Here is a 16,389-nt window from a genome sequence, read left to right as displayed (position 1 = left end):
ATATACAATGGAATATTATGCAGCCATCAAAAGGAATGAGATCTTGCCATTTGCAACGATGTGGATGGAACTGGAGGATGTTATGCTGAGCGAAATATATCAAGCAGAGAAAGACATGTATCACATGACCTCACTGATATGAGGAATTCTTAATCTCAGGAAACAAACTAAGGGTTGCTGGAGTAGGGGGTGGGGTGGGAGGGATGGGGTGGCTGGGTGATAGACACTGGGGAGGGAATGTGCTATGGTGAGCGCTGTGAAGTGCGCAAGACTGTTGAATCACAGATCTGTACCTCTGAAACAAATAATGCAATATATGTTAAGAGAAAAAAAAGAAGAAGATAGCAGGAGGGGAAGAATGAAGGGGGGGAAATTGGAGGAGGAGACGAACCATGAGAGACTATGGACCCTGAGAAACAAACTGAGGGTTCTAGAAGGGAAGGGGGTGGGAGGATGGGTTAGCCTGGTGATGGGTATTAAAGAGGGCACATTCTGCATGGAGCACTGGGTGTTATGCACAAATAATGAATCATGGAACACTACATCAAAAACTAATGATGTAATGTATGGTGATTAACATAACAATAAAAATTTTTTTAAAAAATGGTAGGGCTCCCATTCTCCTTCACAACAAGTCTCCACTCCTTAGCTTGGCATGTCAGGCCCTGAACAATTGGGCTCGCTCCTCTCTTCAGCTACATCCCCTACAGGACAGCCCCCAAACTAGCCACACCCCACTGTCCTCTGTCCCCCATGTGCCACAGGCCCTGACATCCTTGTGCTTTTGATTTGCTTGCCTCTGAGCCCAGGGCCCATTCTGTCTAATAACCAAAGTCATAGCTCAAAAGTGACCTCCCACCCGTGGCAGGTAACTTCACCTCAATGCTTTGTTCATACCTCTTTCAGCATGCATTTCACTGCATTATCATTGTCTACACTTCTGTTTTACCTGCTTCCTCAGCTAAGTCATGAGCTTCTGCAGAGCAAGGAACATCTCATTAATGGAGCTCTTGGCCCATGTAGATAAGTTAAAAGGTGGCAAAGCCTTTATCAACTATTCAAATTGAATGAAGTGAAGACATGGAGGAACCCACTGCGTTATAGCAGTTAAATTGGCCTGCCCAAGCAGAGGGCAGGATCTGAATAGCAGGTGAGTGAGGCTGAGGTCCCTGCAGGTCTCCCATAGAAGAGGCACAGGGGGGGTCTCAGGACCTGTCCCAGACTAGCAATCCTCTGCATTTGGACATATTTCTCCCCTGCCACTTCCAGGACCCTAAGCACAGGGACACATTCACTAGTCCAGAGTTTTACTAACCTGGGGATCAAAGGAGAAGTGAGGGACTGAGTGCATAAACACAGCCATGGTCCCCTCCCTTCCTTTCCTTAAAAGAAGCAGAGGAGAAGAAGGGAATATGTTCAATTAAGCACAGGACAAAGCACTTCAGGGAACAGAAATGTTCCTCAGATTTTTTTGCCTGAAAAAGCCAGTCAGTCATAGAAGTTATTATAATAAGAGATTGTTTTAAAACCCAATACAGGCACAAAAATATTAAATTGCATAGGAAAGGAATTCATGGTGTGATATCTAAACCACTTCCTTAGGACTCAGTAGAGTGGGCTTCTAGAACATGGTCTCACGCTAGCTCACTGTGTGACCTTCTCTGGCCTCAGTGTTCCCATCTGCAAAATGAGCACAGTGAGCCAGGCATTCTTGGAGGCCTTTTCCAGCTCTGCTGTATGTTGAAATCATTAACCTCCAACCTAGAAAGTTTAAATCATACTTTGTCAAAGCACACGAGGTTTATTTGCCCACACATATTGATTCTCTGTGGGGAGATACAGAAGATTTTCTTTTTCTTCAGCCTCTTTTGTGCATACACGATGCCTGTGGTCAGGGCAGCTGGCAGCACCGGAGGTACAGTTACGGTGAAGAGGAGCAGGGCCATGGCTGTAGTATCTCTTGAAGAAACCTGGGGAGGGAGGGACATACAGGTTAGCCCAGCAGAGCAGTCTGGTACCTTTTCTGGCACCATCTCCTGTAATAGCACAGGAGCTCTAGAAACTCAGAGTATTCAAAGTGAGCTGGCTCTTGGGGGGGTTGAGAGTTCTCTTGGGTGTGTCTAAGGAATGGACAAGTTGTCTCCCACTGACAACAAAGGAGACTCTGAACCCTACTGGATGTCCACTCTGCCCTTTCCTGACTGTTTCTCTTCACTTAGCATTCCCTTCACCCAGAGTGCCATCCCTCCTCTGCTCATTGTAACACACCCTCTGGACTCCCCAGGCATGGAGACCATCTTGGAGTTGTAACATTTCACACACTGGCTTGACAGTTGGGTTTTAAATCTCCCTCAATAGCTTCCAAACTCCTTTGGGTGCAGCAGCTGTGGCTTATACATCTTTGAAGTCATTTTCAAGTTCATCTTATTCATCTCTAGATAGAGCCTAGCACAGTTTCTGACACAGAGGAGGTACCCAGCACACATATGAAATGAATGGTGACCTGATAAAAATGATGACCAAGATTCTGCTAAGATCTAAACATGTATTATCTGCTATAGGAAAGTCAATAGTAAAAATAGCTTGCTCTCACTGCTCATGTTCTGGGGTGGGCCTTGTGTTAGGCTACATACATTATTTAGTGACTTTCCATAAAAACCTTATGATGTAAATACTGTTATTTTTTCTATTTAACAGATGAAGAAACCGAGGCTTAAAATATTAAATAACTTCCTCAAGCCACCTGCTAGTTAAATGGTGAGGATCTGAACCCTAGTCTGTCCCACTCCAGGGTACAAATATGTGACCATTGTGTCATATTATCAAGCCAGTTCACATGGAGTCAAGATCCTAGTCAGGTCTGCAGAAATTCACATGACTGATAAAGAGCGGAGGCAAGGTCAAATCACAGGGTGGCTTGTTTTATTTTTCAAATGCTCTAGATACTATGCTTTACCCTAGATTTTTATGAAATGAACCATAATTTTAGCATAAAGTCCTCTTCTGACTACTGGAAACACAGATCCAATGTCAGGAACAATGCCTGCTAGATACATCATTGATCCAAACTCAGTTTATTACAAAATCCATCATTCCTTGATTTTTCCAACTACAGCCACAGAGTGTTGACCCTGAGGACTCAGTCCTTTCAAGTCCTGAGCCAGTACAGATAGAGGCAGCCAACAGGGCCACAGGTTATGACCCACAAGGGGACGGGGTTTGTGATTAGTGTTGCTACTTGGTGTATATTGGATGTTGAGTCCCACTCAGGAAACTTTCATTCCCAATCACTGCAGGGGCTTCTTAGTCCACACAAGAGAGCTTTTTGCTTGTTTTCCTGTTCAACACTCCTGCTCCCCACATAAAACTGGCACATTGCGTCAAGTTCCAGCCCTACTGGCTTTAACAGTCTGCAGAGCTCTTTCCAGGGTCCATTCTTCTGGTGCCAGTATTCCATGGCTTCCTTTGCCTGACCTAGAAATGCTCCCTGGGGGCTTTATCAGACTGTAATGACTACCCAGAGTACAAGTGTGAGCATGAACATTGCCTGGAAATTCTTGTGACTGCCCAGTAATATATACCCCTCTCCCCAATAACACACACACAGAATGCACTAAAGCTACCAATGTGGGCATTGTAATTAGGTCACCCATACCCAGTTTCATATCTGTGTTTGGACCCTTTTATTCACAGTTTTTTCTTCTTCCCTATGAGCCACATTGCTAATATCCTAATATGTCTTTTTTTTATTCTGTTATGTTAATCCCCATACATTACATCATTAGTTTTTGATGTAGTGTTCCATGATTCATTGTTTGCGTATAACACCCAGGGCTCCACGCAGAACGTGCCCTCTTTAATACCCATCACCAGGCTAACCCATCCCCCCATGCCCCTCCCCTCTAAAACCCTCAGTTTGTTTTTCAGAGTCCATCGTCTCTCATGGTTCGTCTCCCCTTCTGATTCCCCCCCTTCATTCTTCCCTTCCTGATATCTTTTTTTTTTAACATATAATGTATTATTTGTTTCAGAGGTACAGATCTGTGAATCAATAGTCTTGCACAATTTACAGTGCTCACCATAGCACATACCCTCCCCAATGTCTATCACCCAGCCACCCCATCCCTCCCACCCCCCCCACTCCAGCAATCCTCCGTTTGTTTCCTGAGATTAAGAATTCCTCATATCAGTGAGATCATATGATACATGTCTTTCTCTGATTGACTTATTTCGCTCAGCATAATACCCTCCAGTTCCATCCATGTCATTGCAAATGGCAAGATCTCATTCTTTCTGATGGCTGCATAATATTCCACTGTATATATATACCACATCTTCTTTATCCATTCATCTGTTGATGGACATCTTGGCTCTTTCCACAGTTTGACTATTGTGGACATTGCTGCTATAAACATCGGGGTGCACGTACCCCTTTGGATCCCTACATTTGTATTTTTGGGGTAAATACCCAGTAGTGCAATTGCTGGATGGTAGCTCTTTTTTCAACCTTTTGAGGAACCTCCATACTGTTTTCCAGAGTGGCTGCACCAGCTTGCATTCCCACCAACAGTGTAGGAGGGTTCCCCTTTCTCCGCATCCCCGCCAACAGCTGTCATTTCCTGACTTGTTAATTTTAGCCATTCTGCCTGGTGTGAGGTGATATCTCCTTGAGGTTTTGATTTGGATTTCCCTGATGCTGAGCAATGTTGAGCACTTTTTCATGTGTTTGTTGGCCGTTTGGATGTCTTCTTTGGAAAAATGTCTGTTCATGTCTTCTGCCCATTTCTTGATTGGATCATTTGTTCTTTGGGTGTTGAGTTTAAGAAGTTCTTTATAGATTTTGGATACTAGCCCTTTATCTGCTATGTCATTTGCAAATATCTTCTCCCATTCTGTCCTAATATGTCTTACAGAAGAGACTGCATGGTTTACCACAGAATCAGATGCTCAGGACCAGAAAGGACTTCAGAGGTCATTTGTGACAACCCTTCTCTGTCCAGCCAATATAACTATTAAGAGGGACATTCAAATGAAACCAGACACCATGAAGCTTAAAAGGAAGTGTGGATCCATGCAGCATACATTTCTGTAAAAGTGGACATTTATAATTTTTATATATATTTTTTAAGAGAAAGAGGGGAGAAGGAAAGGGGGAGGGGCAGAGGGAGAGAGAGAATCTCCAGCGCTGAGTGTGAAGCCTGACACAGGGCTTGATCTTACAACCCTGAGATCATGACCTGACCTGAAATCAGGAGTCGGATGCTTAACTGACTAAGCCACCCAGTCACCCCTGTAAAAATGGATGTTTAATTCCATTTCAGAACCTAACAGAACACAGAGCAATACATTGCCTAAATGGTCTGTTGGGTATGCCTTGGACAATGTACACACTCAAATATTTCAACATTCTCAAATAATCCAAATTTCTAGGCATGGAATTCAAGATTCCCTTCAATGTAACCTATCTCTACCTTGCTAGGCTTAATGTCTTAGTTGCTTACTGGTTCCAGAAGACCCATCTGCATTTCTTGCTTTGTCCTTTGCTCACTCTAATTAGTATGCCCTTTCTGCTCTCTGACCTGATTGACTAAGTCCTCTCCATCCTATCAGACTTGAGAAACATGTATTTCCTCTGAAGCTATTTGGGCTTGGGTATTGCAAATGCCGCACACACAGTAACCTCTCATTCCCATCCAAGTGGTGAAAGGACTGTGAACTTTGCAACTTTTCGTAGCTGTGTCATCCAATACAATTTTCACTAACCACATATGGGTACTTAAATTGAAATCAATCAAATAATCAAATTAGTTAAATTAAATTATGTTAATTAAAAATAATTAAAATGAAGTCAAATTGAAAGTTCATTTCCTCAGTCACACTAGCCACAGTTCAAGCATTCCATAAGCACATATGGTTAAGGGCTACCAAATTGAACAGTGTAGGTATAGAATAGTTTCATCATCTAAAAAAGGTCCATTGGACAGCGCTGACTCACAGAATGATGGGGTTAAAAGTTAACCTTATCCAACCCTTTTAAGTTAGGTCAAGTTCCTTGAGAAAGCTATGCTATTAAAAAACTTTACCCCCAATACTTACTCCATGGTACATATATACACCAAGAGCATAGAAGAAACCCACAACTCCAAGGCAGGCCAGGAACACTATAAACTTGAAGGCATCGTTGTACAGTTTGAAGTTCAGAGGCCGAGGGTAGAGGATGGATCTTACCAAGTCCCCTTTGGCGGTATTGTAACCTACATGAAGATAATTGCAGGTGGAGTAAGGTTCTTTAATACAGTTTTCCCCAAACCCAAAATGGTTTGCATCAAATTAAGGATTCGTTAATAGTGTCATTTGAATATGGAATGAAAACACCATTGTTAACAGTATATTTATATTTATTATTCTTACAAGTTGCCAGCAACAATAAATGGCATTCATTTAGCCCTGCTCAATTTCTCTTGCTCTGGGAGTCAGTGCTTCAGTGGCTCACACAGTGCAGCTCCTCATTCATGCATGAGACTGGGGAAAAGAAGACTAAGGAACCAACAGATGCAGTCACCAGAGAAGATGAGCTGCTGAGAGAAGACTTTAAAGTTCAAATATGTGTTGAAAATAAAAGAAAATTAAGAGAAAAGGAAAGCAAAAACAAGTAATTTCTTAAATATATGTGCCTTTCATCATGTCATTTGTATGCTCAAAAACCTTCCAGAGCCTCCATTTTTTATAATAAAGTTCAAATTTCTAAGCATGGCATTCCAAGTCCCATCAATCTGGTAGACTCTTATCTTGCTAGACTTTTAACTAGCTCTCCTCTCAGAAGACCCCAGTGCATTCTTTCTTTTGTGTTTTGCAGAAACAGATTAGCATGTCTTTTCAGCTCTCTGATAGGATTGGCTAAATCCTTCCCATCCTATCAGGATTGGCTCAAAATGCCACCTCATCAAAGAAATATTTCCAGAATTCTACTCCCACACTTCATATCAAAAATAATTTCTCCCCTTCTTTGGAGTCCCTATAACATTTAATCACATGACATCTATCTCTGCTCTCCTGCACAAGACTACAATCTTCTTTAAGGTCAAGGAGTATCTCACAATTATTTTTTCCTTTAGCCCTCAGGGCATAGCACTTCGTAGCTACTCATTATCTAAGTTACTGGCAAAAAAAATTGACTACTAGATATAAGTCACTACTGTTAAGTATGAAACATGCCTTAATCCCACTGCTTGGTGAATATCTTGTCTCTTCAAACATGGCTTTGCAGGCTTTGGAGAAAAGGAGCAGAGCTTTCTCTAACCTGTTGCCTCAGCATTTTATAAGCTCAGATCAGGTGGTTTCCATGATTACCATCCATTAGCTCCTGTTTACCAGCTGGCTGAGAGATGTTCTCATGCCCACTGACTACTTTGAAACAAAACTTGATATTTTTAATTAAAAAAAAAAATCAGGTAGAACAATTGAATCATAGACTAACTAAAGCATAGAGACAACAAAGTGCAAGGTATGTTTTTGTGAATTTGTGCATATGTGGGCTGGCAGAAACACAGGTGAATACAACAAGCTAGGACCAGGTCATGGAAGGTGTTGGCTGCGTCATGTCATGTGGAAGATTGGGCGTAATATTAATAGTTTTGAAAAGTTTTTGAGCATAGTGTGCATAAACTGCTTCAAAATATGTTTTAGAAATATGACTTGGTGACAGATCAAGGGATAAACAGAACAAAAGACAAGACAAAGTATTTCAGGCAAAAGCTGAAAGGGAACAGTCAAAAGAATATTTCTGTTGTAATAGTTAGACAGGAGATGATGAAGGGCCTAGACAAAACACCAACTGTGGGGATGAAGGAGGGGGAGAGAGGACTCAGGAGGTATTTGTAGAATCAACAGGATGTGGTGCCCTACTTGGTAAGGGAGAAAGTTAAGAGTTAAAGGTGATGTGGAGAGACTGGCTAGATGGTAATGCTGTCAACAGAAAGAGGAGGATGAGTCCTTTAGATGCCTTGACTTTGAAGTGCCTTGACTTTGAAGTTTGAACCCAAGTGGAGATACCCAGCAGGGATCTTGAAATAATAGCCCAGCAAGCAGCACTTTGAAAGGAAAAAGTCCTCAAGCAACAATGGTTGGAACTGTTTTCCTGGTAATTACTTAGAGTGGGTGTAGAGGGAAAAGAAAAGAAGCCTGTGGTCATAAAAAAAAACAAAACAAAAACAAACAAACCTACAAGAACATAGTCTTGCCTTTGAGGACGTGTACTTCATCTCTCTATATGCTTCATCATAGACAAGAATTTCAGTTGGAAATGGTGGCAACTTAGAATAATAAGGGTCCGACTAGAAATGAGTATGGCTGTTACTACCAGAATATAGCAAACTTCATATTCCTAAACAAAATTTTCCCAATCCAACTCCCCCACCTCTAATCATGGACTAAATTTACAAAAGTGGAATCTACCAACCTGTTTGCAAGACAACTGCTCTCACTGGCCCCTTCCCAGACGGCTTGACCTGGATAACTTCCGTCCCGCAGAAAAGGACATGTTTCCGATAATCTTCCAAGCTGTGGGATTTCCAAGCAATGGTGTTGTCCACATGGGGCAATGGTGTCTTCATGACAGGTATACTTTCTCCTAAAAAAGATTGTCTTTTGTTGATTCCATGTGACCTCAGGTAGTCATTTAGAGCTGGTACTTTCCAGTTTCAAAAAAGTATACAAACCACAGCTATTCAGGTCTTACTGCTCATCCCCTGAGTCAGATGACTTCTCAGGGATGCTGGTGATGCAAGCAGTGGAATATTTGATTACATTTCAGATATTTATTTAAAGTCCACCTATATTTTCCATACCTGGTCTGCATGGTTTGCTGTTATAATTTAAAAAGCAGGCCATTTTAGCAAAGAGAGTTGTCACTTAAATGTCCCCCCAAGTATTCTTTAAGCCCGGATCTATGCTAGGCAATGAAGGAGCTATAAATTATGTGTAAAGCAATTATTACTTCCCTTTCATTTACTTGTTTATCTGTACATTCATCCATTCATTCAACAAATATTTTTAAGTGCTTATTCTGTGCCAGGCACTGCTCTAGGTACTAAGAATATAATAATGAAGAAGACAGACAGAAATCCTGCCTTCAGAGGCCCAGGGGCCAAGCCACTAAAGAGTAGTAAATAATTAATGAAAATACAATAAGTATTTTGGTAGTAGTACCAGGTGATCTGAAGATCAAGCCCAAACAGAGGACCAGGAAAGAGGTCCTGGATAATTAAAAAATGACAACTCAAAAGGAAATGAGGCCAACTAGATCAAGGAGAAGAGGGAAGTGTTCTTGGAAGAAATGAAAGCAAGAGAATGCTCTGCCCTGGGCACTAAAGATGGTTGAGGGTGTTTGGGACATTGAGTGTGAAGGTAGAGGTAAAGAGTCCTAGAAGTACAGAGATGAATGAGAAATTATGCCCTCATAAAATCTAAAAAATATTTTTCATGATCTTTTTGGAGGGTGTAGTGAAAAACAGAAACCAATATCACAGGATATCTCTTTTTTCTTTCTGGATGATCTCAGCTCTATTCTCATTAATTAACACTTCTTAATAAGTGGAACTGTTTTCTTGGTTCAATAACATCTCTATTCAATAACATCTATATTCATCTTCCCTCTCTCCTGTGTTCTTGTTCTATATTTCCCAATGGTGGGCTGTCCATCCCAACCTGGATATCCCACTAGCACCCCCAAGTCACCATATCACATTGTCACCTGTGCTTCTGACTAATAAATCTGACGTTCCCACAAACCCCTTCTAGGGTTCAATTAATTTGCTAGAGCGGCTCACAGAACTCAGTGAAATACTTACATTTACTAATTTGTTAAAGGATATGATAAAGGATACAGATAAATAGCCAGATGAAGAGATACAGAGGATGAGGTTTGGGAGGGTCCTGAGTGCAAACTCTCTTGCTAGATTTTCAAAGCCACCATAAACTGAGCATCACTGGCTCTTTCTCCTACACATTCCAGCTAAACGAGGCCACTTGCATATCCTATTATTGACTGCCATTCTTTGCCGGTACTACTCCTCTACTTTTCCTGATGGCAGGAAGATAGGTTATTTAAGATACAAAGAAAATTAGCTCAGAGTTCAAAAGGATACACTTCAGAGACAAAATAAAAATGCTAATAACACTTCCTGGCTCCCAGATTTAAAAAGCACTAGAATGAATTTAAAATTCCATCAGTCTTTTGCTAAATGTTCAATTAGCAAAATAACATGTCATATTTCTAATTTGGAAATAGTATTATATTGATTATAGTTACACAAATTCAGGTTCTATCTCTCCTCAGTAATAACTGAGGGCAAGGACTTTGACATGTATAACTTTTTATACTGCTCATTTTCCTTGCTGATATGTAATAGGTTCAAAAGACATATTTTTGCTCAATGCCTGGGTGAACTGAATAAAAACAATTACCCAGGTTTTTCTATGATTAGTTTTTCAAAACTAGTTTTCTACATGGTGCATTTTTAACATCCTAAGGTACAAGAAGCTATACAATTTTTATTAGTGATCTTGAATAGTCTCAGGAATTCCTTTAGCCAAGCATTGTCCCTTCTCATTCGCTTTAAAACAATTATGATATTTATCCTTTGTTTGGATTTACCAGTTGTGTTCTAAGTGGGCTTTGGAAAAGGGATAGAACCTTTTAGACAAATCTCCAATCGCTGTATCCCCATTGTTTTTGAAATCAGCCTTTGTAAAAGCAGACACTTAGAGATAACTTCTAATGTTGTTCTGCTTTTGAATCACAGAATATTAATCCACAATATATTCTTAAGCTAATATTAGTGGATAGGTTCTGAACACACAACCCACAGTATTGGTGGCAGGCAGGCATTCAATCAACCAGAGACAGAAGTCATTTGGACACCCATCAGGACATGAACAAATGTTCCAAAGATAACATTCAAATCAGATATGATTTTACACAGAAATGACTTTCAAGTCTCTTTTACGCTATTCACATAATAATAAGGAATCTCGTTCTTGGCCTTTTTCGGAATCCCAAGAAAGAGTGATTTGCCTACAAATGTTTGGAGGTCTAAATAGGCTGGAGAGTGTTTTAGAAGGAAGAACACTCATCATCAACTTCCATTGGCTTCCGGGACCTGGAAGTCCTGGCTGTTGTGAAGTGGGATTCTGTCCTTAATCCCCAGTGAGCCAGTATCTCCACAGGAAATGCCATGTTCTTGTTTGTTTATATTTGGGGGCCCATCCGACTGTAAGCTGTTTGAGGGTAGTGGCCATCTCTCATTTGTCTTGTGACTCCAGCACACAGCAGAATGCCTGGAACAGAGTAGGCATTTCTGAACCTTTATTGAATAAATGGGTAGACGAATGAATAAATGAAAGACAAGGAGAAGTGAGAGGCAGGAGGAAAGGAAAAAGGAAGAGAGATAAGATCAGACCTAGCAACTCATCACAAGCTTGTCTGACAGGATGCAGATGTGAAATCACCACTTCAGGAAATTCCCGGATGAGTAAGGAAACATTGTAGAAGTTTGTGAAAACAGAGCAAAAGGCACCAGTTAGCCTCCTTTTGTAGGGAGACAGGCCTGAGACATTTGCCAAGCCCAGAGTGGAGTGGGGGCCACAGACAAGAGAGCTACCCTAGCCCAGACCCACCTCCCCAGTGCCTTGCACAACCTTTAGTAGCCAGACTTGAGTCAGGGGACCCACCAACTGATGGGAACGACTGTCTGACTTATGCCACTGCTTACTCTCAAGGATGGCAATATTTGGAGCAAAAATAAAACTAAGTGTAGTTACAAAATTAAATTTCTTGCATAGTTGAACTTATGGCAATAGGATGAGGCTAAGGAAATGATGAGGAGGAAGATCCTACAATGGGCATGTGCTGTGGATGGGACTGCCCAGTTGAGAGAAAAAGATGATGAGGCACATGAAATGAGAGCTTTACCCCTCTTAGAATCCTCCTCCTCCTCACTCCTGTGGTCCCTCCTTTCTGGAAGTAAAAGCCACCTCTGACCCTGATACTTGCTAGCTGACCAGTCTGGTCTCTTTTCACCTGGGTTTCTTCATCTGGAGGTTGGGTAATATAATAGCTCTTCATTTGTTTTATGCTATGACGAAATGAGATATAAAAGTTATTTATAAAATGTAAATTGCTCTAGAGATGCTAAGAGTATTTGCTATTTTTCTTCTAAATAAAGACATAAATAAAGACTTCTATATATGAAAAGGACTGGTTTGCACATGGGAAAAAAAAAAAAAACCTGAGTCACATTCGTGGACAAATGTTCTAGAAAGACATAGGCAGTTTCAGGAATCAAAGCATAATCTGAGTGTTCAATCAGAATCATTTTTACAAATAGTGTATGTGAGCGGGTAAATCTATGTAGGCTGTGTAATAATGTATTTAAAGCATGGTGGTAATTATATCTTTCTAAAGAAAATAATAAGAAAGAAATATATGTATTTCTGTTTTATGTGTCTGTCTCTAAAGTTGACATTTATCAGTACTTAGGTTTCATAGATATTATTGCTGCTGACCTTATTTTTCCAGAAACAGACCTAAGAAAAGCCACTTACTTCTTAAGGTCATTTTAGGTCAATTTTGCACATTGTGGAAAAGCAGCATCGTTTGCCCTCTCTACTTCTCTGGAACTCTCTGAGTTTTTCTAGAATCAAGGCAAGAACCGTGCACCCAAGTCAGTAGACCCAGGGAAGTAAATGTGATCAGTCCTCCCCTTTCTCCTCACAGCCATGCTCTCTTGCCAATGAGTGAAGCCATTCTTCACTGGCAAGCTGCTATAAATGTGAGAGGTTGCTGCCTTGAAGTGAGGAGGACAGTTTTTTGGGGGCTTGAGTTTTGTGCATCAGGTACTATGGCAACATTCCGGATAAAGGATATGATCAGTATGCAAATCCTCATCGTTATCATTATAAGGCAGTTAGATTTCAACACACTAAAGGGGTATTTTGTAATTATACCAAGCATATTTATGTTTGCTACATTTTCCTGTCTCAATTTTAAATTAAGCAGACCCATTTTTAATGTGAAATCTGCTTGTGTTGAACAATTTAGGAATCGATAATGATTCTCTTTACATTTAGGTGACATTAAAAAGTTGTGTGTGTGTGTGTGTGCGTGCGCGTGTGTGTGTATTTTCCTGTCTTTAGCAACTTGGAAACAGAAAAATACAACAATTTGTAAGCACAAAAGACAAATATTTTCTATTTTTGTGTACTGTTGTGTCTTCTTCTCTTATTATGATATCCTGTGTATTTTGGGGTTTTTTGACTAAAGAATATTTTATACTTAGTGCCTTGCTAATTACACAAATTCAAATGAACTTTACAAAGTACAAATAAGAACAAGAATAACAGTTCAAACCATTATAAGAAAACTGGCTTTCTGCTCAGCAAGATCACCTGGAAACACAATTCTAAAGGACAGAACTGTAATATGGCCTTTCCTTCAAGGTTCAATTCAATCTCCTTCCCAGGAAATCTGGGGCTCAGTTTTCCATCTACAGAGAGCAGGGTTGGATAGAATCTCTGCACCTTGCCAATTGTGAAAGCTGGTGGTTTCTGTTTGTGTTGTGTTTGGATAGGTGTTTATGTTTATGAAGATACTGTGCATCAAGCAGTCTTATGCACTCACCTTCCTCTGAACCAAAGCACCCGATTTACCCCACCCATCAGGACATGAACCAATCACATGTATTAGACTTTTCTTCTATTTATAAATTTTGTATTTATTGTCATTTGATTCTTAAAATATTAAATATTTCCTAATTGCATATATGAATTCTCCATCTGCGTGAATAGCCTGGCTGTGTCTCCCTCACTTATATCCCCATATCTTAATATCAGGCTGGTATAAAGCAGGTAAGGATGTGTTGATCTGCTTTGCTAATTCTTGTCTTAGGTGTTGGATAGGAAAGAAGAAGCTCCATGACAACAGCCTACCTGTGAGCATGCCTTCATTCACCACACAGCTTCCATCAATCAGAATAGCATCACATGGCAATGAAAATTTTCCTGGAAGAATAAGAGTATCTCCAGGAACCAAGAGACGGGATTCCAGCTCCTGCAAACCTATACAACAGCAAAGTTTCCATGACTGGCTGATCTTTTCCTGTTTTTACTGAAAAATGCAAATGGCTGAGAACTCTTAACCAACCAAGGACTGCCCTACACATTCACCTGTTCCAGCTCCTTTCTGCTCATTTGCAAAATCACAGAAACCAGGATTAGGGGATTTGATTCCAGGGCCATAGCAAAAGATTAGCAGAGCAACAAGATCCCATCTCGATCTTAGTACTTAGGACAGTGCTCTGCCCACAGGAGATACTCAAGGGTATCAGTCATCTGAGAGGTTCCCCTTTACTGCTGCTTACTTGCTGGGGCTGGGCTCCTGACCCCCTGTGGCCCACTCTGTCTTTGGATTGGGGTCTAGTGTAAACCATTCAGACGGCGTCTGCTGCCTGGGGGTGCAGTTCCTCACTCCTTACAAAGACCCATGGCCACCCTACTCCAGGCTAAGTCCAGAGTAAAATGCCAAATGTCCAGCCAGCCATTTACAAGAATTATTCATGACTCTATTCTGGATAACAGATTGAAATGTTATGATTCTGGGTCTGTTTGGGATGGTTAGTAGGGGAAATCAAAAAGCCTCAAGAAGGCTTACCCAGTAACATTCAAATGAGTGAAGTATAGAAAGCAGAGGGAACTGGAAGCAACACAGACACTGGGTGGAAGTGGTTCAATCAGGATGAGGCATGCAAGGTACCCAGGGTACAAAATTCAGTGAGATGTTTACCTTCTGGGTCCTGCAAATGCAAGCAAACTTTTGCATGATCTCCTCATTAAGTTTTGCATCTTAGAAGCCTTATTTGCCTCAATTTAGCCCCAGTCCTGGATTTAATCAGAGAAGACTTTTTTCCTCGACTAATAATCAGTAACAAATGAGACTGATTCCACCCTGAAGCTGGCAGAACATATCACTTACCTGTGCCCTTTATGATGACTGTAACCTGGACTTTGTTGTGATCCTCCACAAGGTTGTACAGCTTAACTGATTGCTGCCAATTCAAAGTCAACGTTTAAATATCCGGTAGTCCATAACTCGAAAACCACATGATCTCAATACAGTAAATAAAGGCAACGTTTAAATATCCGGTAGTCCATAACTCGAAAACCACATCATCTCAATACAGTAAATCCAGAGCCTGCCATCACAGCCAAAGCGACTGTGGGCAAAGACTCAAGTTCTACTTTTGATGCTTCTGCTTCCCTGCCCCGACCCCTATCCTAGCCAACCCCCAAGCTGTAGCAAAATATGCTAATTAGCTTAATACTATTTCAATGCCAGGAAACATAATGCACAGCCACCATGCCCAAGGACCAACACTAAGGCCGTGAGGCTGCACTTCTTGAGGGCGCACGATGAAGCAGGGGAAGAACAACAAGACCATGAACAGGTCACTTTCCCTCTCGATACCTGTTTCCCTGTCTATAAAACAGCAAAGCTGAATTTGATCTTTCCACTGCAAGAGCCTGGGAATATTTGGGTTGTGTTTTGATTTTATGTGGAACAACCATCGCCTCCTTTATGAACTGGTGGATTTTCTTCTTGGGGAAGTCTGCAGACTGGAGCCACACTGCTCCATTTGGAAGCCTGGTGCTTCCACTTAGGCATTATTCAGCCTGTTTAACTCCCTTTTCCTAATCTGAAAGTGGAGATAATAGCAGTATCTGTTTCAGACGGCTTTTAAAATTTAGTTAGTGCTTATCTTAGTTATCCCTTTGGCTAGTACTCATTACCATGGTAAGAGCTCAATAAATGTTAATGATCAATAAGAAAGTTGTTGCTGGAAAAACAATTGTCTAAGTGCATCAGCTGGGAAGATTCGCTTGGGGTAGAATTCATTGAGATATGACCCTGTGCAAAGTGGAGGAAATGGAAGCAGCCTAGAGAAGTGGAGGCAGAGTCTCCTGGGAAAACTCAGGAGACAGGAAGGCAGAGGTGAGAGGACATGTGGTTCACACAATTCCCCATATCGACTATAGGGGGCGCCATGGGTTGGGGCATTCCCAGAAGGCACTGCCCCTTCAGTAGGGATGTCAGTTACTTGGATACTTGTAAGTAGAAGAGATCTAAATACTGTCAACAGTACTGAAACACAGCCTAACCTAACTCAAGTATAAAACTTTTCCTTTCAGATGTTAGGGTAAATTGTTTTTATCTGTCCTATTGATTTTTAGCCAGTGGTAGCTAATGTCACCAGACTAAGACAAGCATTACACACAATTATGTAACTTCCCTCTTGAGAAAAAAAAAAAAAAAAAAAAAAACAACTTTCCTCTTGA

The 16,389-nt window shown here is 41.0% G+C and overlaps 1 protein-coding gene across 1 annotated transcript in view; it reads right to left on the bottom strand.

Moving 5' to 3' along the window:
• The window catches only part of ATP13A5 (ATPase 13A5), a 119,980-nt gene that overhangs the window by 60,546 nt on the left and 43,045 nt on the right, over positions 1 to 16,389 (bottom strand). Inside the window, exons 8-12 of the mRNA XM_064589789.1 lie at positions 15,029 to 15,101; positions 13,987 to 14,115; positions 8,459 to 8,629; positions 6,097 to 6,254; positions 1,782 to 1,970 (exon numbers count right to left, since the gene is read on the bottom strand). Of these exons, the coding sequence (XP_064445859.1) occupies positions 1,782 to 1,970; positions 6,097 to 6,254; positions 8,459 to 8,629; positions 13,987 to 14,115; positions 15,029 to 15,101 (720 nt within the window). The remainder of the gene's footprint in view (positions 1 to 1,781; positions 1,971 to 6,096; positions 6,255 to 8,458; positions 8,630 to 13,986; positions 14,116 to 15,028; positions 15,102 to 16,389) is intronic.

This window comes from Mirounga angustirostris, unplaced genomic scaffold (assembly GCF_029215605.1).
Source record: "Mirounga angustirostris isolate CCGP_5_RB_7025 unplaced genomic scaffold, mMirAng1.0.hap1 SCAF_1, whole genome shotgun sequence".
NCBI lineage: Eukaryota > Metazoa > Chordata > Mammalia > Carnivora > Phocidae > Mirounga > Mirounga angustirostris.
The sequence above is the reverse complement of the archived record's forward strand: the minus strand, read 5'-3'. Positions and strand labels throughout refer to the sequence as shown.